The 24,772-nt window shown below is 40.9% G+C and overlaps 1 protein-coding gene across 1 annotated transcript; it reads right to left on the bottom strand.

Moving 5' to 3' along the window:
* Positions 1–16,795: 16,795 nt before the first annotated feature.
* Positions 16,796–17,737, bottom strand: LOC129681838 (olfactory receptor 4D10-like). Its single transcript, XM_055614017.1, has one exon. The coding sequence runs from the start codon at positions 17,735–17,737 to the stop codon at positions 16,796–16,798; it is 942 nt and encodes a 313-aa protein (XP_055469992.1).
* Between the last annotated feature and the right edge of the window lie 7,035 nt (positions 17,738–24,772).

Raw genomic sequence — 24,772 nt, 5'->3', positions numbered from 1 at the left:
TGTGGCCGATTAGCAGCTCAGTCTCCATGTGGATCTCTGAGTGAGGGGATCAGGGGCTGCCTCTGTCATGAACTCAGTTGACTGGTTTCTGATCACTTGCCCTTGACGATGCAGCCTTGCCAGGCCACAGAGGAAGAGGATCCAAGCAGTCCTGATGAGACTTAACAAGCTATGGGCAGATGGTGGAGAACTCCTTTATTTCAGTGGACTAGGGGAATAGATGAGGGAAAAAGGGAGGGAGGGTAGGACTAGGGGAGTTGAGGGAGGGGGCTTCAATTGGCGTGTATAATGAATAAATTGTGAAGAAAAAAATTTTTAAAAAGAGGAAAAAAAAAAGACTTGATTTTGTCTTTTCAAGAGTCAGTGTGGCCTCACTGAGTATCCATTTCTGTGGAATGGAGGTCATGGTGAAGGGAAGTTGTAGGGATTAGATTACTATGTGAAGGTCTTAACATACAGGATAGTTAGATAATAAAAACTATGTTGATTAACTTAGATCAGCTAAATGGTCACTGAGCTATAAATGCTTGGCTTCAGAGAGATGGCCATGCACTAGATGATCACACACACACCAACTTTCTCTAGTTACCAGAGATGCTAAGGAGATGACTTAGCCACCAGAACCTTCCATTCTGGCCCTCATGGACACAGCACACCAGCTCTGTGGGAGGAAATAAGGCAGGCCATCACTCAGATTAAGGAGTTAGTTTTATGTTCAAAACCATTTTTTTTTTTTAAAATGTCTCCCTACTTCTGCTTGATCCTGTGATTTTTAATCCACTTAACAATTTGGCATATATTGACGGAGCCTTGACAGAGTTCTAGGTTATTTGAGAAAAGGAATATAATCTATACACAGTGGGAAATCATTAAAATCTAACAGCTATTTGGGAATGAAGGGACCATAAAAAAATAGATGTGTTAAGTGTAAGAAAAGGAGGATTTATTTTTTAAATAATAGACTCAGAAAAGCTGCACAGAGGAGATGAGAGCTGTACTGGAGTGATGGGGATGGGAAGAAGTTGGGCAAGGGGGCCAAATACTCAGATACTCAGATACTCAGAGCTGCTTGTGAACTGGAGTTTCATCTGGGAAGAAATGGTTTAAACACAAAGGTATTGGGAGATATAGGGAAGGAAATCATTGCTATAACAATTTCTTTTTTGTAGATCTAAGAAAGGGTTGTAGACATTACTTTTATTAGTCTTTTAAGATTTATTTTTAACTATTTATTTACTTATTATTATTGTTATGTGTGAGTGTGTGTGTGTGTGAGTGCCAGGGGACAACTTTGTAGAGTCAGTTCTCTCTTTCCACCTTTTTTGGGTTCTGGGCGTTGAACTCAGGTCATCAGGGTTGCCTGGGTAGCTTCTTTATCTGCTGAGTCATCTCTCTGGCTCCTTGTATTAGTCTTTCAAACTTCCTGAAGGTTTGGAATATATTATTTTTCTTTTTAGGCTAAAATTTAGTATAAGAATCACTTGTGTAGATTTCAGTCAGAGGAGATCCACCTACATAGACAAGAATGTCTGAGAAAAGTCTCAATGCAGCTCAAGTAGTTTCTTGTAACCAAGAATACTTCCTCCCAAGAGCCAAACTGATCTCTTTTCCATATGTCTCATTTCAAAGTGTCCTCTCTGTAAATATTTCTAATCTGTGTTATTTACTACAGAACACTCTATGAAATATAGGATCTTGTGTACATACGTCACTGGGATGATTACATTCAGGTTTTAACGATCTCACTCTTACCTTCTCACACATGTTCATATCTACAGGACACCACAGGCTCACAAAGCTGTAGAATTCCATTACTTACTTAAGATCTTCAACCTTTTTTCAAGAACTCCAGCATCTTAAACAGTGGTCACATGGGCCTTGAGACTGTTGGCTTAAGAAGATTCTCTTAGCAACCTTCTGAAGGCCGCTGGCTTCGGTGGCCTCTCATTTAATTGATGTGGCAAAGGGCAGACTCAGATGGCATTTTCTTGGCTCTTCCACACTTACCTACCGTGTTCCATTGTACTTACTGACTTCTAAGTCCCAGAGCAACTGTGAGAAGTATCAGAGGGATTATGGCAGATGTGGCTGTGGAAAAGTTCTGTTGACAGTGAGGTTGTTTCAGTGGGAGTAATTAAGATGTTATTCAGCAATGGATAGTATGGAATGCACATTTTGTGCACCATCTAAAAGTGTCAATTCCCTGTGTCCCAACTACATCAAAAAAGGAGGTTTGGTTTGGGACATAAAGTTTGGAAGAAGGTCCTTTCCACTTCGCATCTCAGCAGTTTTTGTTCACAAGGCATCCTCCATGTGAGGGAGAGGTTGAAGCAGGCTGAAGCTTCAACCACTTAAAAAAATTAATAAAGCATGGTAGCACAATGACAAACATGCTTCCATTTGACAGCTATCTTAGTGGTTTGGTGGTCTTTAGAATCTAAAGGTTTTAGATAGTGGCCCTGAATATGTCCTAGAACTCACTGTGTAGACCAGGGTATCCTGGTACTTGTGGAGATCTGCCTGCCTCTTCCTCCTGAGTGCTGGAATTTAAGTTGTGCACCTCCATGCTTGGCAGGATTTGTAGTTTTAAGCTCTTTACCCTAATTTACAATAATAGTCCAATCGAAAGTACAGAACTACTTTCTGGTGAAGATCTCCTTCTTGGCCTAAAAGAGGTTGCTTGAATCTCACTCAGAAGGGAAAATTGAATAGAAAGAGGAAGTGGATGAAGAGAGGGAACTGGATAGGAAAAGGTGTGGAGAGGAAAACAAAGGTGGGAATCAGATGTGGGGAGGGAAGAAGGTGAGAGGGCTGAGAGAGAGAAGAGAAACTGAGAACTAAGGAGGGGCATCTCTGTGAAAAGCTGGGGACCTCTGACAGGGTAAGCTCCTGGGAGGAAATGGGCTTGACTCTAGCTGAGACTCCTAACAGCAGGAGACTTGGAGACTGAAGTGCCCACCTTCTAGCCAGGCAGGTCTAGTGGAGGGAGGGCTACACCAACCCACCCAAAAAGCCTTCAACCCAAAATTTACCTTGTCTACAAGAAGTGCAGGGATAAAGAGGAAATAGAGATTGAGGGAATGTCTAACCAATGACTGGTCCAGCCTGAGACCTACCCCAAGGTAGAGAGCCAGCCCCTGACACTATTAAATATACTCTGCTATGCTGGCAGATAGGAGCCTAGGGTAGCTCTCCTCTGAGAGGCTCTCCCTAGCTGCAGATCAAAACATGCTGAAACTCGAAGCCAAACATGGGTCAGAGTTCAAAGAGCCTTATGTAAGTGTTTGGGAAGGACAGAAGGACATGGAAGGGACAAGAACTCCATGAGATCAACAGAGTCAATTAGCCTAGGCCTATGAAGATTTACAGAGACCAAAGCACCAACCGAGGAGCATGCATGATTTGGATCTAGGCCCCCTACATATATGTAACCGATGGGCAGCTTGGTCTTCATATGGGTTCCCCAGAAAGTGGAGAGGAGGCTGTTTCTGACATAGTCTCTGTTGCCTGTTATTGGATCACTTCCCCTTAGCTGGATTGCCTTGCCTGACCTCAGTGGAAGAGGATTTGCTCAGTCCTGAGGAGACTTAATTTTCTGGAGTAGATTCATAGGGGAACGCCCCTTTTCTGAAAAGAGGAGGGTGAAAGGGGAAAAAGGGCTGGAGGGTGGGTCCAGTAGAAGAGAAGGGGGTGCTGCAGTTGGGCTATAAAGTGAATAAATAAACTTAATAAAACAAACAAACAAGCAAACAAACACACAATTTCTTCTTTTGGCCCCAGCCAGCCTCCAGGCAGCATGGCTCAATTTCCTTCTAGGCTGGAAATCTCCCTGAGTTTAAGTCAGAGTCCAGATCCAGCTCTCCCTTCCCAGTTACAACTAGAACCAAATTCAGTAGATGCAGCAGTTCACCTTTGCAGGACTACTTGTTGGAGAAGAGTTCTGATTCAGGATTACCACGACTGAAATAACACAAGGATTTACTTTTTACCTATAACTTATTAGAGGTGTCTCTTTCAAGATGACAAACTCTCCAGCCAACTTAAATGGAACAAATAGAGGAGGCACTCCTAATGTCAGTTGGCAGAACATTGATTTTCAGCATCATTCCAGTCTCCAACATTACCTTCTTCCCACTGTTAAAAGCCTTAGGCATAGAAATGGAATGTTTCGAGAAACATCTTGATACAGAAATAAGAGCAGTCTTCATTGAGATTCCTAGTGTGCCAAGTACTTTTAAGAGAACAAACTTCCGAATTTTAGAGTAGCTTCATCACAGATGCAAGAGAGTTACAGAACGTTCTTGTATGTCTCACACAAAACCTCACCATTAATGAGACCACGATACCTTTGTCAGGACCCATGGGCCACATTCTGAAACATTATCATTAAGTAAAGTCCACACTTTATTTAGGTTCCTTAGTCCTTTCTACCTCGGGATCACATCCAGGACGCCAGATTGCATTTAGTAGCCATGTCTTTTTAAGCTCTCGGTTACACTATTTTCAGGGTCAAACTTCTGGCTTCTTTAACAGCTTGAAGGGAAAGGACCATCTTCACGTTAACTGTCCCTTATTTGTTATAATTATTTTCAGTTGCTTTCTACATTGTTCAGGAAGGCACTTGGAAAAGAGCACATTGGAGATTCTGCAACTTTTCTGGAAGATGATTTATTTTCATTAAAGGGAGAAATCTAAGTTTGCACACAATTCTAAGTTTACGCACAGACCTCTGTAGGAAACATTGGAGGACAGTTTTTTTTTTTTTTTAATTCTTCCCTCGACTCTTAGAATGATGGAGGCTCTCACTGACTGTGATCCTGAAGATACCAATCAAGGAGGAGGAGAGAGCTGTGTAAGGTAGGAGGCGCTCATAAGGGAGTAGTAGGGTAGGAAGGTGCAGCTTCCTGGGTCTTAATGCGGGTGTCCCAGTTTTCGCTTCTGTCTAAAGCTAGGAGCCAGCTGGAGATCTACTTCCTTTTTCTGCTGTGTTCCTCCTCCATCTACTTTCTGCACCACTGTCAGACCCATTTACATGTTGCTGAGGTAACGCCATTGCAGGGTTATCTTGCCCTCGGGAGTCTCCTCATGCCTAAGGCTGAGGTGTCTGAACAGTTATAGAATACGTCATAGGAAGAAGACAGTTTTACTTATTCCCTAAATAGGAAGGAAATGATGAAAAGCAAGCTCTTTCCTCCAAACTCACAATAGTACACTTGGGAGTCTGAATTAAAGATGTGGCCAATCCAAAGCCATTGCACCTTTTATAACCACCATTATTTTTTTTTAAACAACCAGCAGGATGCAATTAAAATTTCATCCCAAGATTACAGTAAGAGCCGGCAGAAAACAGTCCAAGATGTATTATTTGTTTAAAAAGCCACAATGTTCCAGATAAATTCAGAAGCAGCACAAGACCATCCCATTTTCTCACTCGCTGGTAGTTCCCCAGTAACACTACGCAGAAGAAACTGATGTTCCCTGAAGTCAGATTCAATTACATTCTTACGCCATGTTTATTAGGAAGCGGGAATGCATACATTCTACAGGTTCTTCAGTCTTTTGCTGCATAGCTTATGATGTTCACAGCGAGATTGGGACTGCATTTCATCCAGCAACACCCCCCCCACACCCCACCCAAAGGTCTGTTGAAGCGATGTTCAGTCTGATGGAAAATACCACTATTTAAATGCACAGAGACCTGTGGAACCAAAGCTGGCCCAGTACTGTAAGTGGAGATTAATTTCTTTTTTCCAAGACAGGGCTTCACTGTGTAGACCACACTGGCCTAGAACTCACAGAGATTTGCTGCCTCTGCTGGGATTAAAGGTGTGTACCACCACCTGACTAGAATTTTAATTTTTATTGGTTGTAGACAGTCACTTGCCTTATTAACTCAGTGGCAATGTTTCAATATTTTGTTATTACATTCTGTGGATCCGAGGTATTGTTTTTTTGTTGACCAGTGATTCATCTAAGCCTACTACACTCTTTGGTCTCATGTAAGATTGTGAAATGTTTCCCTATGGGGAGCAGGAACAATTAATTTCTTTGGTAACTTGGCCCTCAACTCTGACAGAGAGTATTTTGAGAGCCGTGACGGAATTTTGTGGTTTTTGCTTGAAGATGGAGACCAGAAAAGGACAGTGACCTCCTGCTCCATACTGGACTGGTCATGCTTCTGCCTCTTTCCCTAATGCCCGAGAGCTGGAGAGCTGGTTCAGCGGTTAAAGGCGTATTCTGCTCTTGCAAAGGATTTGAGTATGGTTCTCAGCGTCTACACTGGACAGCTCACAGACACCTGTAATGCTAGCTTCAGGGGATGCGATGCTCTCCTATGGGCCTCATGACCACTCACGCAATATGCGCATATGCATACACACAAATAATAAAGTAAGTCAGTAAAGAATAATGTTTTGTGTTTACAAGTTTGTTACAGGCGATCCTCAGGAATTATAGGGTCATACTATGTACGTAGCCCAGTGAGGCTCTGATGTTTCCATCCTCCTGTCCCAGACTCTCATATATTAGTTTTAGAAGGTTGTACTACCACGCTCAGGAAAATTTAGTATTGTAGTCCTTTTTCTGCCTTGTACACAGACTACTCTTTTGATATGTTCAAATATATTCAGATAGATAGATAGAATTGGACAAAATTATGCTGAAAATAAACCAGACACAGAAAGACGAATGCTTCATGTTCTACCTTTCATGTATGGAGGGTTATTAATGGAGGTTGAAAAGAATGTATGTGTGTAAGTGCATGTGCGTGTATGTGTGAAGGGTGGATAGAAAGAGGCTGGACTTAGTGCATGCTACAAGCTTATATGATACAACACCGAATCCCACTGACAAGTAAAAATAATACATGTTAAAAAAAATAAAATGTGTAACAAAAAATTTGGTGATATTGCTAGTGTGTTTACAGTTTAAGAAAAAAGAATGATCTGTGCAAACTTAGAGACATAGTGAAAAGTGAGACACAACAATTACTCTGCAGATATTCATTGCTAAGCCTGCCTATTTTTTGAATTCTGAGTCAAAAATCATAACTTTGCCTTTTTGTCCTTTCTATTCTGCTTCTGGAGACTGACCAAGACCCCAAGCATGCTTGCCCTGACACTCAGGATTTCTCACTGTTTCTCTGAAGATCCCCATTAACAGCTGCTTACAGCTCTCCATCACTTGCTCTGACTCAAAAGGCAGGACTCTGTCTCTTTCCCTCGTCCACCTTCCTTCTTCTGGCAGCTGCCAGGATTTATACCTGCTTGTCTTGTGGCTTCTCTCTTAAACTCTGGTAGAATGGTCCTCAAGCTTCCAGAAAAGAAGTGAGACGTGTTGGGAGGGAAAATAAGCTAGAGTTGGTGGGAGGCATATGAAACATAAAAAGCAGATCACTTCTGACAATAACTGAAGCTACTTTTCTTTTTAAATAATAGTTTTAACTTTTTGTTCATAATATAAAAAAAAAAACTTTCCTAGTTATAGACTCTTTTGGAATGCTTTTCATATGCAAAACATTGTAGAAAGTTAATTATTCAATCTTTACTCTACTGATTAGGTAAATATTGGTCTTAATTCTATTTATCACTTAAGACTTACACAGATCTGCATTTTTATGTAAGGAAAGTTACGTCAGGAGGAAGAGATGGGAAGAGCATGGGAGACACACTGTTTTCTACCTGCTGTTTAGGTTCAGTTGATGTGTTTCTCATCTTGTATCACAAGGGCATTTGCAAACAGCCTCATCTGGAAGAAGCTCCTTTTACGTTGATTTTAGCATGTGGCAGTCACAGTACGCCACAACTCAAAAGCTTTCAACAAGTACACAGAAACTCAACTCATACTCAGGGCATCACGGTTCTATTTCTTAATCCCTCCCCCTTCCAGTACTTAACATTCACCTTCGTTTTGCTTGTCAGTGAGATGGTCATCTTTGGTCTGAAGTAGTTACTGTCTCTAGAAAATATTCAAAGTCAGATTATTAAAACACAGCAATTGCCATCTCAATTTCAATATGTATAACCTTAATGTCTCTATCCATTTCCTTTGCTCTTAAAATTTATTGAAAAATGATGTTATTAGGTGCCATGTGCAACAGGGTACAAAGGCTAATTACTGAAAAATGTGCTTTGGAAGGTAAAGACCTTTGTATGATTGGATGTTTTAGTGTCTTTCTCCATTTTCAAGAGAGAAAGGGCAAACACAGGGAACAGCTTCAAGGTTCTTCCATTGTGTTCCTGTCTTCATGTTCAAATCATGCAGCTACAGACCTAATGTAAGAGTGGCAAGGGGACATTATTGGATATGGAAGTAGCATTAGCAGACTGACTGTAATTTTGATGATGTTGTTTCAATTGGATTCATTAAAGTGTTATCAAAACATTCATATGTGCATATTGACATATGTTATCTGGTGTTCAGAATTCTTTAGAGGCAATAAATGAAATCTATTTGATTTGTACCTTCTAATTTTTTTTTTTTCACTTGGGCCCCTGTGTAGTGTCTTGGTCCCTTAGTCCCAAGACCTATTATGGCAGCTAGCAGGGGATTACTGTTGGGCAAGAAAGTGGAAATCAACTGGCTACTTCCCCTGGTGGTGATGGAATTTCAGTGGGAGTTATTAACTTATTGGTAAAGTATACATCTACATGTAAACACACAGAGAAAAAAATAACCAAACGTTTTGGTCTGTATCCAAATATAAAATCCCCTATTTTTAGCTTAATCAGCTTTTGTGAAACCTGCCAGATCATTTGCCTAAAAAACTTTCCAAGGTCTTTTTCATGTTTTCAAATACATAAAATATTCTGTGTTTGAATATCTATGTCTGTATATGTACATTCACGTGTATATGTATATATACACATACATGTATTGTATGTTACAATGGATAATCATAGATGAAGCTGTCAAGAAACGAGAAAAGAGAGCTAAACTCTAAGCAGTCTCAGAACTCTTTACTTCCTTATAAGCAGAGAATAGTTCCAGCTCTTGAACCTTCAAGTTGCTATAGAGTGTGCTAATAAGAACACACCTGTTAACCATTTCTCACAATTTTTCCATTTAAACCTTTCATTTGGGGGTAGCTAGATAGACCTATATTTACATGCAGATAGAGATAAATTAATACAATTGTTCATACAATAGCATTTGTTGTTATTAATTCTATTACTGTACAAAATAGAAATGGTAAGAAACAATGTACTGGCATTTGGGATAGGAATTCTTGGTTATTGTTATTTCTAGGGTGATGAAGTGTGACCCTTCCACCCCCAGAACTGAGTCATTAGTTCCTCTCTTCCTGTCTCAGTCATGGTGATGGTTAGCTTTAATTGTCAACTTGGCACAACCTAGAACCACCTGGGAAGAGAATGGTAGTGCTCTTTTTCAATTTTATTTTTTTATATTACTTATAGTTTATTCACTTTGTATCCCAGCTGTAGCCCCTTCCCTCATTCCCTCCCAATCCCACCCTCCCTTCCTCATCTCCTCCCATGCCTCTTTCCAAGTCTACTGATAGGGGAGGTCCTCCTCCCCTTCCATCTGACCCTATCAGATGAGCCTATCAGGTCTCAATCAGGACTGACTGCATTGTCTTCCTGGGTCTTTGGGCCTCAACCTCCCAAGGTGAGTGGGGAGAGAGGGCCCCTTTACTTCTCCAGGCTGTTTAGGGTCAATGGGTTCTTTAGGGCTCTATGCCAATCTCCATCAACAGCAAACACAGCCAGCAGTGTCCTCCAAGATGCTGCACCCCAAAGCGTTTCTCTTCTCCAAAACACCACACCATCTGTCTCTCTGGTCTCTCTAAACTGCTACTCACCACACACCAACATCACCTGCTGCACTACTTTTTTGGCTCTCAATTTATAGCCTCAGAACCCTAGACCATGCCCTCTCTGTGTCCTCTCTATGCTGTCTCCATGCCGTGTGTGGAAGGCTGTTACCAGCTGGCAATAGCCATGCCTTGAATGAAACAATTATCAGCTGTGGACAAACTATAGGCCAACTAAAACCCCATACTTGGAGTTAAAACAAAAACATATTTATATAACATAACTGAGTTTACAAAAGAACCCAAACTTCTATTACAGAGAGTCTCAATGAGAGAGTGTCTACATTGGGTTGGCCTGTGGGCATGTCTATGAGGGACTGGCTTAATTAATTGGTGAGGGAAGATCAAGTCCACTGTGGACAGCACCATTCCAGAGACTAGGGTTCCTTAGTCATATAAAAGTGGAGAACTTGAGCTTAGCACAAGCAAGCAAGCAAGCAAGCAAACAAGTGGACAGACATATATTCATTTATCTCTTCTCTAGATAGTGGATGTGGTGTGACAGCTATTTGAGGTTTTCATTACTTTGACTTTCCCACAATGATGAACTATTACCTGGAATTATATACTGAAATTAACTCATTTCTCCTAAGTTGTTTTTGTTTGGGTACTTTTTTTTTCACAGCAACAGAAATGAAACTAAAATAGAAATTGTACCAGGAGTGGGGTTGTGGCTGTGATAGTCCCAATCATAAAAATTTTATGCTTTGGACTATTTTAAAAACATAAATTTATTTTTATTTACATATATGTTTTTGTATGTTTGTGTGAGTTTATGTGCACCACAGGCATACAGGCGCCTGAGGCAGCCAGAAGTTTCTGGAAATTTCTAGAGTGGGAGTTACAAGCAGTTGTGAATAACTTGATTTGGGTGTTGGGAATTGAATCCAGGTTCTCTGGAACAGCAGTGTGTCCTCTTAATCATTGATCCATCTCCCCAGTTTCCTCTTGGGCTATTTTTGTGGGAAGAATGTAGAAGTATTTGGTGGAAATACTAGACAAGAATACAAACATGTGAAAGTACTGAGGTGGAAAACTCTATTGAATATTGGAAACTCTGTTTAATGAACCATTGTAGTGGAATCTTGGAATATAAGAATAAGGAGAAAAATGTGGACAGTTCATTCCTGGTTCATGGGATTTTAGAAAGCAATGGAAAGCCCATCAGAAACAGAGATAAGGGATGTTACTTTGGCTAAGAATCTTCATGTGCTGATCAGACTGAGACTGAAGAAGACACGACATATCCTGTACATTATTGAAATAATACAAGCCATTTGGAGCTCAGAAAAGAAGCTTTAGGTGGTGGGCATTGACAGGACTTGATATTTTCCCTGCTGAATTTTGGTTTTGTTTTGGTCTCATTGTTCCTTGCGATGCTCTGCTTTTCCTCTTTTTCTACTCTGTGACATCATATGCTGGAACTATACACCATTTTAAATTTTATAGAGGCCCACAGTTAAGGGACTTTGAATTTTACAGAAAATTTAGACTTTTAAAGTTGAACTATATTTTGCTTTATGAGAAAGCTCTGTGATCTTCGGGCAAAGCAGTTGAAGGTTATTGTTCAAAAGTGGTGAGTTTGTGTGTCAAGTTGACAAATGGTGGATTGTGACAGTTTTAATTCCCAATTTGACACAATCTAAATCACTTGGGGAAATGGTCTCAATGAAGAATTGTCTACATTGGGTTGACCTGTGTTATGTCTTTGGGGGATTATCTTACCAAGTTAATTAATGCTATGCATGGTAACATGCCCTCGGCAGGGAGTCCTGACCTTTACATATAAAAGTAGGAAGACTGGGCACAGGTAAGCAAGCAAGTGAGCAGGCATGTATTCATTTCTCTCTGTTCTTGGCTGTGCAGGTGACATGACAAGCTGTTTGAGATTCTTTGTTTGACATCCTAAGAATTATGGATTGCAACCTGAAGTTTTAAACTGAAATAAACCCCTGTTTCTTCTAAGTCTGTCAGGCTACTTTTTCACAGCAACATAAAAGAAACTAGAACATTAATCATACATTATAGGAAATGGAAAACAGAGAAGCAGACACACACAAAAGAAATAGGACAAATTCAGGGTCGAGGCAAACACTCCTCAAAAATGGCCTAAAAGCTAAGTAATAACTTCACAAAGTGTAGAAGTTCTCAACTTACTTTTACTATTGTTGCATCAAAATACCTGAAAAAAATTTAAAGAAGAAATAATTTATTTTGTCACACACTTTGAGGACAGAATCCACGATGGTGAAGAAGTCATGTCAGCAACAGTATGTAGAAAATGTAAAATCTAGTTTTCACTAAAAAGCAAAGTGCCATTAACTACTATTTATCACATACCTCTAGATATCAGGCATGAAACAATGAGTCAGATAGCCTTGCCCTGATGCTACTGATATTTGAAAGGGTAAGACTAACTTTGTAACCTGTATGTCTTCTAAAGCCTATAGTTTTGAGTTTTAGGTTCAGGTTAAGCTAAAGCCTCTTAGTACCTTTCCAGAGAATGGAGAAATGTGACCCTATCTGTGAGGACAGATAGAAAAAAAGCAAGCAAGCAATGACCTTCACTCAGCAAAAAGAAGGACCAGACCCTTGTCTTCAAGATACTGTTTCTTAGCAACCAACCCAGACAGCCCCAATCCTTCTTCTGAGTAGCTCCTTACCTCCAGCCAAAAGTCTGCAACCCCAATCTTCAAGGATGAGCTAACCACCCCCACCTTCAATTGCAGCTGCATCCACACTTGGCAGGACTGGCCAAGCTTGAGTACCTAAGACTAACCAATTATCTTACTTTATAGCTTCCTCATCCAATCCTAAATTGCCAAAGCCGCAACTTCAAATTTCCCGCAATTTTTCTTTTAAAAACCTAAAGCCTTTGTCTCCTGGTGCCACTCTTTGCTGACCGGCAGGGGTGACCCCATTGCACAATGGTTAATAAACCTCTTGCTTTTGCAACGAGTCGTGGTCTGTGGGAGTTTCTGGGAAGGGCGCGATCTTAAACTCCTGAGCTGTGAGACCCCAGGTCTTACATATTCTAGTGTGAAGATACAAATATTTGTAAAATAAAAAAGATTATCGGTTATTTCAAAGTATAGAAATAATTATTGATAAAAATAGGGCAGAGTAAGGATAGAAAGTAACTTAGGAGTAAGTTATTATCACTGAAAGTGTAGTAAAAAAAATGGTGAATGTTGGTAAGAATGTGGCCACTCTGATTGAGGTGGGGTTTGTGTGGGAAGATTACCTAGTAAGACTGTATAAAGGCAACAAGGCATAGTCAAATCAACTGTCTTAAGTTGCTTTTCTACTGATGTGATAAGACACCATGGCCATGGCAAGATAGAGAGAGGTACCTGGATAGGGCAGAGGCTTTTGAAACCAGCTCAGAGCCCACCACCAGTGACACACATCTTCCAACATGGCCACTCCTCCTCATCCTTCCCAAACAGTTCCACCAACTGGGGACCAAGCATTCAAACATATGAGCCTATGGGGGCCATTCTCACTCAAGCCACCACATGGACCTTCTATGCACGGTTCTTTATGTTTGAGCATATAGGGAGACACTTGATTATTTGAGAAGATGATTTACATGATTTGCCTCACAGGCAGTGATCAGACAGCCAGAATGGGCAAAGTTGGACCATAAGCCATCAACTGAGAATGTGCTGTATAGAGACTGATTTTACAGTTTATTATTATCTATTCACCAACATTGGTGGTGGAACGGAGGGCTTTATACATGCTGGGCAAATGCTGTAAGGCTGAGCTAAACGTTAGTACTTGAGCTTCTTTTATGAACACAATCTTACTTCTATGCCTGAAAAGTAAGAAACTGAAACAGGGCCTGTAAATGTAGCTGCTTTGGTAGAGTCCTACCTAGCTTGCATAAGGACCTGGGTTCAATGCCCAACACTCCATAAACTGAGTGTTGTGGTTTACAGACTAACTGTGATGTGTACACCTGTAATCCCAGCTCCTGAGAGGTTGGAGGGTCAGAGGTTTAAGGTCATCATGCTGGACTACTTAGTGGGTGTGAGGCCAGATTGACAGCATATAACACCTGTCTCAAACAACAACAACAAAACAAAACAAAACCAACCAAACCAAACAAAACCCCAACAAAATAAAACAAGAAAAAGAAGGCTATTCCAAAATCAAGAACATTTCAAGTGTATCTTCTCTCTTTACCCTGAGATAAGTTCTCTCCTAGATGTGAATATATAGTTTACATGGAGTTAAAAAATATTGCTTGTTCAATTCCTCCTATATGCAAATTCTCATTAGTAGAACATCATTATTCATGTCTTGCTCTGTAGACCAGGCTGGCCTCTAACTCAGAGATCTGCCTGCCTCTGCCTCCCAAGTGCTGGGATTAAAGGCGTGTGCCACCACAGCCTGACTAAAAGCTTTTATTCTTTAAAAAAAAAAGATTTATTTATTTTTGTTTCATATGTGTTGATGTTTTTTCCTGCATGCATGTCTGTGCGCCATCTGCATGCCTGGTGTCTGTGGAGGCCGGAAGGGAGAGCCAGATCTCTTGGAACCAGGGTCATAGAAGTTATATGTATTCAAAATTTAAACCATCACTTATTAAAGTGACATAGATTTTTTTTTTTTAATAAGAAGTACTAGTCGTAGGTCTGTTTTGAAAGTTCAGTAGAATTCTGTTGTGAATCTACCTGGGTCTGGAAATTTTATTTTTTTTTAGTTGAGAGGCTTTTACTAGGGTTTTAATCTTTTCATTTGTTATGGATCTGTTTAGGTTGCTGATCTCTTCTTGGTTTAACTTTGGTGGTTTGGCTGGATCCAGAAATTTATCCATTTTGTTTAGATTTTCAACTTATAATATTCTGAATTTCTTTGATATCTGTTGTAGTGTTTTCCTGTTCATTTTTGCTTCTGTTAATTTGAATCCTTTCTTTTGGTTACTTGAACCAAAGGTCAGTCTTGTTTATCTTCTCAAAGAACTATCTCTTAGATTCATTGATTATTTGTATTGTTTTCTTTATTTCTATTTCATTAATTTCTGTTTTGGTTTATTAAATTCTGTTTCTCTTCCAATCTTCTGGATTTGAGTTAGTGTTTTGTTTTTATTTTTCCAAATTCTTGAGTTGCATCATTTAGTCATTTATTTATGCCCTTTCTAATTTTTAAATTTATTCTTATTTTATGTGCATTAGTGTTTTGCCTGTATGTATGTCTGTGTGAGGGTGTCAGATATTGGGGTTATATAGCTGCCATGTGGATGTTGGGAGTTGAACTTGGGTCCTCTGGAAGAACATTCAGTGCTTTTAACTCCTGAGCCATCTCTCCAGCCCCACCCTTTCTGATTTTTAAGTGGAAATGTTCAGAGCTGCACATTTCCTCTTAGAACTGCTTTTAAGGTTTATCACAGGTTTTGTTGCATTGTGTTTTCATTTTCTATTTTCAAGAAAATCTTAATTTTTCTTTGACCCATTCATCATTCAGAAATACGTTGTCTAATCTCCATGAGTTTTTATACTTACTAGAGGTCCATATGCTGTTGATTTTAAGTTTTGTGGTCTTGTGATCAGAGAAGATGCATGGTGTTACTTCAGTTTTTCTGAATTTGTAAGATTTGTCTTGTGTCTCAGGACATGGTTTGTTTCAGAGAAGCTTCCATAGCTGAGGAGTAGAATGTGTATTCTTTGATGTTTGATTGGAAGCAAACATCTCTGTCGATATCTGTCTACACATAGTCACAAAACACAATGGTTAGGACTTAGAGTGAATGTGTTTTGAGAAGCCTTAGTTTGTCTTTGGGCTGTCACTGAGTTCTAACAAAGATTTTGGGTCTATCTTTTGACTGTGCATTGTGAAGATGCATAGGGATATTCAGGAAGGTAAAATCGCAGCACATCCTGATTAAATCAGTTCCACTTCTTTTGGTTCCAGTGAAGAAATATCTGTTCAAAAGGGAGATAGCAAGACCTGGAGGGAACAGGAGCTCCACAAGGAGTCCAACATATCAAAAATCTTGGGCCCAGGGGGCCCTGCAGAGACCAATACTCCAACCTAGGACCATGCATGGAGAGGCCCTAGACCTCCTGCTCAGAGGAAGGCCATAGGCTGCTCAGTTTCCAAGTGGGTTCCCTAGTAAGGGGAGCAGAGACTGTCTTTGACATGAACTCAGTGGCTGGTTCTTTGTTCATCTCCTCCTGGGGGGAAGCAGCCTTACCAGGCCACAGAGGAAGATGATGTAGCCAGTCCTAATGAGACCTGATAGGCTAGGTCAGATAGAAGGGGAGGAGGACCTCCCCTATCAGTGGACTAGGGGAGGGGCACAGGGGAAGAAAAGGGAGGGTAGGTGGGACTGGGAGGAGATGTGGGTAGGGTGGGCTACAGCTGGGATAGAAAGTGAATAAGTAATAATAATTTAAAAATTAAATAAAAAAAACAAAGTGAATACATGAGCATGCTAAGAAATTCAGATTTTAGTGTCTATAAATAAAACCGTACTGTCACACACAAATATAAAGTTAGATTTAAGTAATCAAAACTATGTTGGTGTTTTGGCTCACATCTGCAATCTTGGAACTTGTCAGTACAGAGGGTTGCTGTGTTTGGGGTTACACTGAGACACACAGTGAGTATCAGGTTAACCTGGGGAATAGGATAAAATCCTGTCAGAAAATAAAACCAAACATGGAGGGAACAAATGCTAAAGACTTAAGAGACGTTGAAATCATATTTTGCATTTGTTTATTTTCTCCAACCTCACAGCTTTCAGCAGGATTTAACTACAGCCTCAGTGGTTAAGACATGATTTCAAACACTGAAAAAATAAAGGAAAACACTGAAAAAGTAAGGGAGATGAGACCTATCAACTTGACAGTTTTTTTTTATGTGTTTCAATATATCAGAATAAGGGAAAGGAGAAGGAAGCATAGAAAACAGTTTATTTACGCTAGGAACATCTAAGGCGGCAACAGGCACAAGTTACTTCTCTGTTCCATCAGAAGGTCCAAGTCTTTTCCTGAGTCGCTTCATGGCTGACTTCATCTCCTGGTTCCTCAGAGTGTAGATCAAAGGGTTGAGCAGAGGGGAGATGACTGTGAAGGTGACACCAATGGCTTTATCCGTGGGGAGGGCAGTGAAGGGTCGGGCGTAGACATAGATGCAGGGCACAAAATGCAGGGTGATTACAGTGATGTGGGAGGTGCAGGTGGAGATGGCTTTCTTCCTGCCTTCTCCTGAATGAGACCTAAGCAATAATAATATGACCATGTAGGACACCAGGAGCAAGAAAAACCACAGTGTGGTCAGCATCCCATTATTGGAAATCATTAGCAGCTCAAATACGAAGATGTCTGTGCAGGCCAGTTTGATGACCTGGGGGACATCACAGTAGAAAGTGTCAAGAACATTGGGTCCACAGAACGGAAGTGTCAACAAGAGAGAGATCTGCACGATGGAGTGGATGAAGCCCCCCACCCAGGAGGCCACGATTAACCCAACACAACGGCCTCTGCTCATGATGGTCACATAATGCAGGGGCTTAGAGATGGCCACGTATCGGTCTAGAGCCATCACTGACAGAGAAAACACATCCACTCCCCCGATAAGGTGGAAGAAGAACATCTGAGTGAGACAGCCATTGAAGGAGATGGCCTTTCTGTGTGAGAGAAGGTCCACCAGCACCTTGGGGGCAGTGATGGAGGAAAAGCAGATGTCAGCAATAGACAAATTCCTGAGCAGGAAGTACATGGGGGTGTGAAGGTGAGACTCACAGGTCACGGTGACCATGATGAGCAGGTTCCCCAGCAGAGTTGTCACATACACCAGGAGAAGGAAAAGAAACAGCAGCACACTTACTTCTTGACTCTGGGTCAGGCCAAGGAAAATAAGCTCTTTGACCCTGGTGTAGTTTTCCATCTCCATTAAGTCACCCTCTTTCTTTGCTTTTTGTTTGAAGGATCTGGCTGTTTATCTTGTCTTCCTTAGCTTCTAGGGTACAATTCAGAAACTCTTTCTTATGGCAATAGTACCTGAAATTGATCAGGTTGTCCACTTTCTAAATATTGCAGTTAATTAGATAACCAAATTCAATTACCATACAGAAAATCATTCAATAATTTTTTTTTCCCCTAGAGAGCAACACTGGAAAACAAAATACATTAAGTAGTGACATTTAGGTAGAATGTCTAAAACAGAAAAAAGTTTACCATGCTTTTGGTATCAAACTTTCAATGGTCTCAGTAAACTATTTTTTTCCCCTCAGTTTGTTTTGATTTAATGACATCTTTTTAAATTCTCTTTGTCAGTTATGCTACTTGAGGGTCAAAGACTCTGGCTTTTCTAAGAGTACAAAGGGGAAGGACTGTTTTCAAGTTAACTGTCCCTCATTTGTTACTGTTAGTATCACTTGCATTCTACATTGTCCAGGGAGGCTCTTGAACATGAGTAGGTGGAGATTCTGGACTTCTTCTGAAACGTGATTTGTTCTTCACTAGAGGCAGAGTTCATGTGCTTAGTGAAAAAGGCAGTGCCTCTGTGGTGAGGCAGATACTGGGGCAGTAATTTCACACCCTCATTATTCTGTTATCAACCAAACGAATAATGGGACTCAGATGTGAACTGTGAGCTGTCAACAGTATCAGTTTGATCAAGCAGGGAAGAGGAGGAATATCTCTCACTCTCTCTCTCTTTGTGTGTGTGTGTGTGTGTGTGTGTGTGTGTGTGTGTAGGAGGTACTGGGGGAAGACTCATGTAAAATGCCATAGGCCTGAAAAAGGATGAAGTTTCCTGGTCTGAATACAGGTTCCCAATGTTAGCCTTTGTCAAAACATAGGCGTCAACTCTCCTCTCCTCTCCTCTCCTCTCCTCCCCTTTATTCCTGCTTTCCCTCTCCAGTCTGTATAGCCACCAGATCCATTTACAGGTTTTGGGAAAAAGCAGTTGGAGAGTCCTGGTGGCCTCGAGGGTCTATTCATCTCATGCCTAAGGTGTCTTGTGAATGTTTCTTCCATGCATTCTTGTGAAGAAGCAGTTTTTACTTGGATGAGGAGGAAATGAAAAGTGGAACTCTACCTCTACAAAATCACAGGAGTTGTTTATTGGGAACATGAGCTTTAAACGTAGTTATATTTAGCTCCAAAGCCATTCTATTTATTGCAATCACCACTCTTTAAGCATTCAGTAAGTCGGAGTCATTTCTTCACCTCAACTTTAGTGTAAAGATACCAGAAAAATACTTCCTGACTGGCTGTTTATTTTCAAAGCCATGCACCTACCAGATAAACTTGGGTGCATCATAGACCACTCCACTTTCTCACACATCTGCAACACCCCAGGACTGTGCATCTAAAACCGATGTCCAAAAATAGAGCCAGACTCTCCCAAATTAGGTGTGATTGTATTCATGACGCTAAGTTTATTACAAATTTCAAAAGTATACATTTAATCAATGGATACTTTCTTACACAGTTGTGGTCCTCACAGTACAGTTGGGACTGGACTCATGTCAGCTACACTGCTCACAAGCGCAGCGAAGGTCTTAATCAGTCTGATGGAAATACAAATATTTAGTGCATCAACAGCTGTGGGGACCAAGCAATGGTGCCCCAGTGTCATGGAAGCACCACAGAGCTCTATTTAGGTCAGTTATAGGAAGCTTTAAATTTCAACAGTGGAGACAAATATTTGTCACTGTCTGGATGAATTCCAACAACAGAGGTAGAGAAATAACACCATGCAGTGGTGAAATGTCACAGCCACACAGAGAGCACAGAGAAATGCAGTGCAGTGGGCTGGTGGGGGGGGTGTGTGGATGAAAGGAGGCTCTTATTAGTAATGTTATTTCTTGGATATCATCAATCAGTGTTTTATTGTTGAATTCCATGCTTCCTAGGTACTGTTAATGATTGATCTAATCATCCTACATACTGGCTATGCATTTTGTGAAAGAAACATTGTATAAGCAGAAGGAGATAAACAGAGTGGAGATACATTGTTCTCTTTTTTCCCCCCTCCAGCTCAATACATGTATCTTTATATTTCTTATTTGAAGGACATTTGAAAAACAATCTGAAGAATTGCATCTACCAGAAAACTTTTTCCATTGATTTTAACATGTCACAGCCACACAATAAGCAATTGAAAAGCTCTCAAGTGCCCGATGACTTGTCTCAGACTCAGGCCACCCTCTGAATTTTTCTTAACACAATGTCCCCTTCCATTACTCAACACCTACCTTGTTGTTTGTCAGTGAGATGATTGTCTTTGGCCTGAAATAGTTAATATCCTAGAAAATATTCAAAGTTAAATTAGTTAAACACGATCAATGAGACAACATCTCGATTTCAATAGTCACATAACCCTAGCTAGCAGCTGAGTATCTTTACCTATTTCCTTTATCTTAAAAGTTCATATAAAATGATGCGATGCTAGGTCCCCTGTACCGCAACTGTTGACATTAATTCCTGAGAGACATGCTTCTGGAGGTAAGGCCCTTTGCGTGACTGAATGTCTTAGTGTCCTTGCTCCATTTGCCTTGGTAGCAAACTCAAGCGGTCACATCTTTAAGGTTCTTCTACTGTGTCCCTGTCTTATATTCAAATCCCTCAGCCTCAGGCTTAATGTAAGCCCGGCAAAGGGAATATCACTGGATGAGATAGCAGAAGGAACTGATTGACTGTAGTTTTGATCATTCAGTTTCAGTGGGAGTCATTAAAATATTATCAAAACATGCACGTACACATTCACACGTATTGACATATATTGGCTGGTGTCCAAATGCTTTAGAGGTAATACAAGAAATCTGTTTGATTTGTATCTTTAACCTTTTTCACTGTGCTCCTGTGTCATGTCCTGGTCCCTTAGTCTCAGGCTTATTATGAAAACTAAACAGAGCTGGGCAAGCTAGTGGAAATCAACTGGCTAGTTTCACTTCTGGTGGTGGAGTTTCAGTGGGGATTATTAAATTGTTGTCAACGGATACACCCATGTGTAAACAGAGATCATTATGGGAAAAACACAATATTTCTTATTCAGGATATCAAGACAAAAATCGAATGCCCTTAATTCTAAAGCTTAAGCAGCTCTTTTTTAAAACATGCTAATCCCTGTGTCTAATATGTTTCCTTTATGTCTTTAAAATTATATAAAAATACAAAAATCATACATTATAATACCCATATTTCTGTTTTAAAATAGTATTTATTTTATGTGCATTGTTATTTTGCTTGCCTGTATGTCTGAGTGAAGTGAGGGTGCTAGACATCCTGGAATTGGAGTTACGGATGAGTTACATGAGCTACCACATGGATGCTGGGACTTGAAACTGGGTCAATTCTAGTGTTATTAACCAGTGAGCAATCTCTCTAACCCCTAAATGTCCATATTTCTTACATGGATAAAGTAAAAACGTTAGAAAACCAAAACTGGACCTCAAGCAGTTTCCCATAATTTAGCCTCCTCATCAATACGGCTTGTGAGCCTGGATATCCACCTCTTCTGAATGCCATTGAGGATACTCAGAAAGGCACACCTGTCAACTCATTTCCACACTCCTGCTACGTAAAACCATCCATTTTAGAGAGCACTAGATAGTGCTAAGTGTGTAAGTAGAAACACGGAGAGGCATTGGTAAAGCCGTTGACATAATAGCACTTGCTTTGTGTTAAAGCCCTGCTCCACAGAACCGGATGGTAGGGTGCTGTGCCCTGGAACACAGCTGAAATGTGAGTCTTTGGTTGTTGTTTTTTCAAAGGCTATGAAGTCTGCTTCCTCACTTTGATCCAGGGGTGAGTGACTCCTCAGTCTTACTTTTACTGTCTCTGTCATCATGTGACAGAGAATGAAAAGCAGCAGATACAAGGAGAAGAAAAGGACCAATAGGTGGCAGAGATAACTGACTTGCCCCAAAGCGTATTTTAGTTAATGACTATTTTTACACAGTGTGAAGGATGTCTATTTACTTGTCTTAATGTTGTGTCAAAATACCTGACAAAAGCAATTTAAAAGAAGGATTTGTTCTGGCTTGGGCTTGCAGGGTACAGTCTCTGGGGGAAGCCATGGTAGCCAGGAGCCTGCATAAACAGTGAAATCTGGGGCTGAAGAGGTGGCTCATCAGAGAAGAGCACTGCCTGCTCTTCCCAGCATCTGGGTTTGATTCTCAGAACCCACATGCAGGCTCAGAATCATCTGACACTTCAGTCCCTGAAGATCAATGCTCTCTTCTGACCTCTGTGGGCCCTGCACAGGCAGAGGGTGCACAGAGTACATGCATGCAAACGCTTCTGTACATTAAATAAATAAGTAGACAAACAAACAAATAAGTAGAATTTCTGGCGCTAGAGAGATGGCTTAAGAGTATGTACTACTCTTCCAGGGGACCTGAATTCGATTCTTAGCATCCATGTTAAGTGGCTCAAAATCACCTGTAACTCCAGGTGCATGAAGATCTTACTCCTCTGATTTCCTCAGGCACATGTAGTCATGTACACATGCAGAAATATACATAATTCAAAGTAATAAAAATTTTTAAAAAATGTTCTTTTTAGAGTATAATGTGTTTTTACCTTGGGTGAATAGACCAATTTTTTTTCATGGGCATTTTTCATTATTATGATGATGATTATTATTTATTATAATTTATTCACTTTGTATTCTGGCTGTAGCACCCTCCCTCATCTCCTCCCAATCCCACCCTCTTCCCCCCATGTTCTTCCTCTAATCAGCTGATAGGGGAGGTCCTCCTCCCTTACTATCTGACCCTAGCCTATCAGGTCTCACAAGGACTGTCTGGATCTTCTTTCTCTGTGGCCTAGTTAGGCCACCTCACCAGGGGAAGGTGATCAAAGAGTCCATGTCAGAGACAGCCCTTGTTCCCCTTACTAGGGAACACACATGGAGACTGAGCTGCCCATGGGCTACATCTGAGCAGGGGGTCTAGGTCCTTTCCATGCATGGTCCTTGGTTGATTCATCAGTCTCTGCTGGACCCCTGAGCTCTTAATTTTTGCCTCTGTTGTTCTCCTTGAGGAGCTCCTGTCCCCTCCAGGTCTTTCTATCTCCCTCCTCTTCCATTAGATTCCCTTCACTCTGCCCAAAGTTTGGCTATGAGTCTCAGCATCTGCTTTGATACCCTGCTGGTAGTCTTTCAGAGGCCGTCTGTGGAAGGCTCCTGTCCTGTTCCCTGTCTTCTCCTACTTTTGATGTCTATTATGTTTGCCCAAAGCTGCAGAATCTTCATGACACAGGGCAACAACAGGATATTCAAGAGGAGTCCCAATGAAGATTCAATATTGATAATGTAGCAGAAGCCAGAGGCCTTGAACCAGACCAATGACTCATTGCAATAAATGCTTATAAGCAGAAATGTGTGGACAAAAGGAGGGTATACTGTGTGACATACTGTGACGCTACAACTTCTACTACAAGATTTTTTTTTTATTCTATATTATTTTATTTTATTTTGTGGGGGAGGTTGCAAGGGCAGAGGAAGGATATGAAGGGATGAGATGAGAGGGGTTGGGGTGCATGATGTGAAATTCACAAAAAAAATCAATAAAAAGTAAAAAGTTAAAAAAATGCTCATCATTGTGCCTGGCCCGTCTTTTTATTAATCAAGCATATTATTTGACAACTTAATAATATATATATATAATATAGTATGATTATAATCACCTACCCCTTTTTATATCCCTTCCACCTCAGTCAACCCCACCATACAAGTCCATTTCTCACACTTAGGACTTTCTGTTTTTCTTTGTGACCCTCTGAGCTTAACCAGGGCTATCTGCATGATCATGGGTATCAACTCTCTAGAGCCTGGTGGGTTCACCAGGGCGCACATAAACAAAGACAGTGACTTCCTCTCCTTCAGCATCCAAATAGACAATAAAGGGAAGGGGAATGTTCCATGACTCCCACCTCACCCACTCCCGTTTATGCCTGGGTATTGAAAGGCCCAATCATGCTCCAGCCCAGTGCAAGTGACAGCAGCTGCTGTCGGCTTATGATCGAAATTGCTGTGTGATACCTCAAAGGTAGCATTTTGCAGTCTTTCTTTCTGTTATCTGGATTTTACCTTCTTTCTGCTCTCTCCCTCTTCTGTGATGCTCCGTGAGCCTTAAAGGGTGGTATAAGGACTGAGACCTCAGTTGCCACTTATTCTCAGGATCCCGAGAAACTGTGAATCTCTGCATTCACACCATTCGCTGCAAGGAGATGCTTCTGTGATCATGGTTAAGAGTAGAATTTGCCTATAAATAAAAATATAAATATTTAGAAGGAAGTTCAACACCATGTCAAATTATCAAAACATTAGTAGTAATTCCCACTCCCAGGGCCTATGATCAACCAAGCTTGGGTTTTGCCTAGGTTTCTCATACCATGCCGGAATTTCTGTTCAAGCCAAGAGTGGTTAATTACCTCCATGACAGTCATGCCATCATTGTATCAGTGGGCACATTTTGCCTGGCAGATCAGTATCTTAGGTCACAGTCTTCAGAGCTGGATAAGACTGCTAGTAACTGTTCTCCTCCAGCAGCTGCCATGACACTTTCTCGTATTATGAACAGCAGGCAGCAGGGACTGATCTTCAAGTTCAGTTCCAGCTTGATTTCCTTATGTCCTGTAATCAAGGTGCATGTTGTCTGCAGTGATAGGATCTTACCGTGTAGCTGTGGTGGGCAGATGAGGGCAATGGTGATGTCCTGTGCTGTTTTGGAAGCCTCTGGAGCCTTCCTGACCTAAGTCAGAGGGAGACACTCTGCAGCTGTCACTGAGATGTTCCTTTGGTCAGCCAGAGCTCTGGAATTGGTTGTATTTACCCATGTGAGGTCTCTCTGTTCAAAAGATAGATTACAGGTGTGCAGTTTTCTATATACGTTCTCTTGCATGCTTAGTTTTGGATACTACCCACCTTACCGTTTCCTTCATCCCCTCATTTTTTTTCCCCATTTAAGCCTCA

This window comes from Psammomys obesus, unplaced genomic scaffold, assembly GCF_907164565.1.
Source record: "Psammomys obesus unplaced genomic scaffold, mPsaObe1.curated_primary_1811, whole genome shotgun sequence".
NCBI classification, from domain to species: Eukaryota; Metazoa; Chordata; class Mammalia; order Rodentia; family Muridae; genus Psammomys; species Psammomys obesus.
The sequence above is the reverse complement of the archived record's forward strand: the minus strand, read 5'-3'. Positions and strand labels throughout refer to the sequence as shown.

Bases quoted from the DNA above. Each gene is read 5' to 3' on its own strand.
- LOC129681838 (XM_055614017.1), bottom strand. From the start codon at position 17,737: ATGGAGATGGAAAACTACACCAGGGTCAAAGAGCTTATTTTCCTTGGC.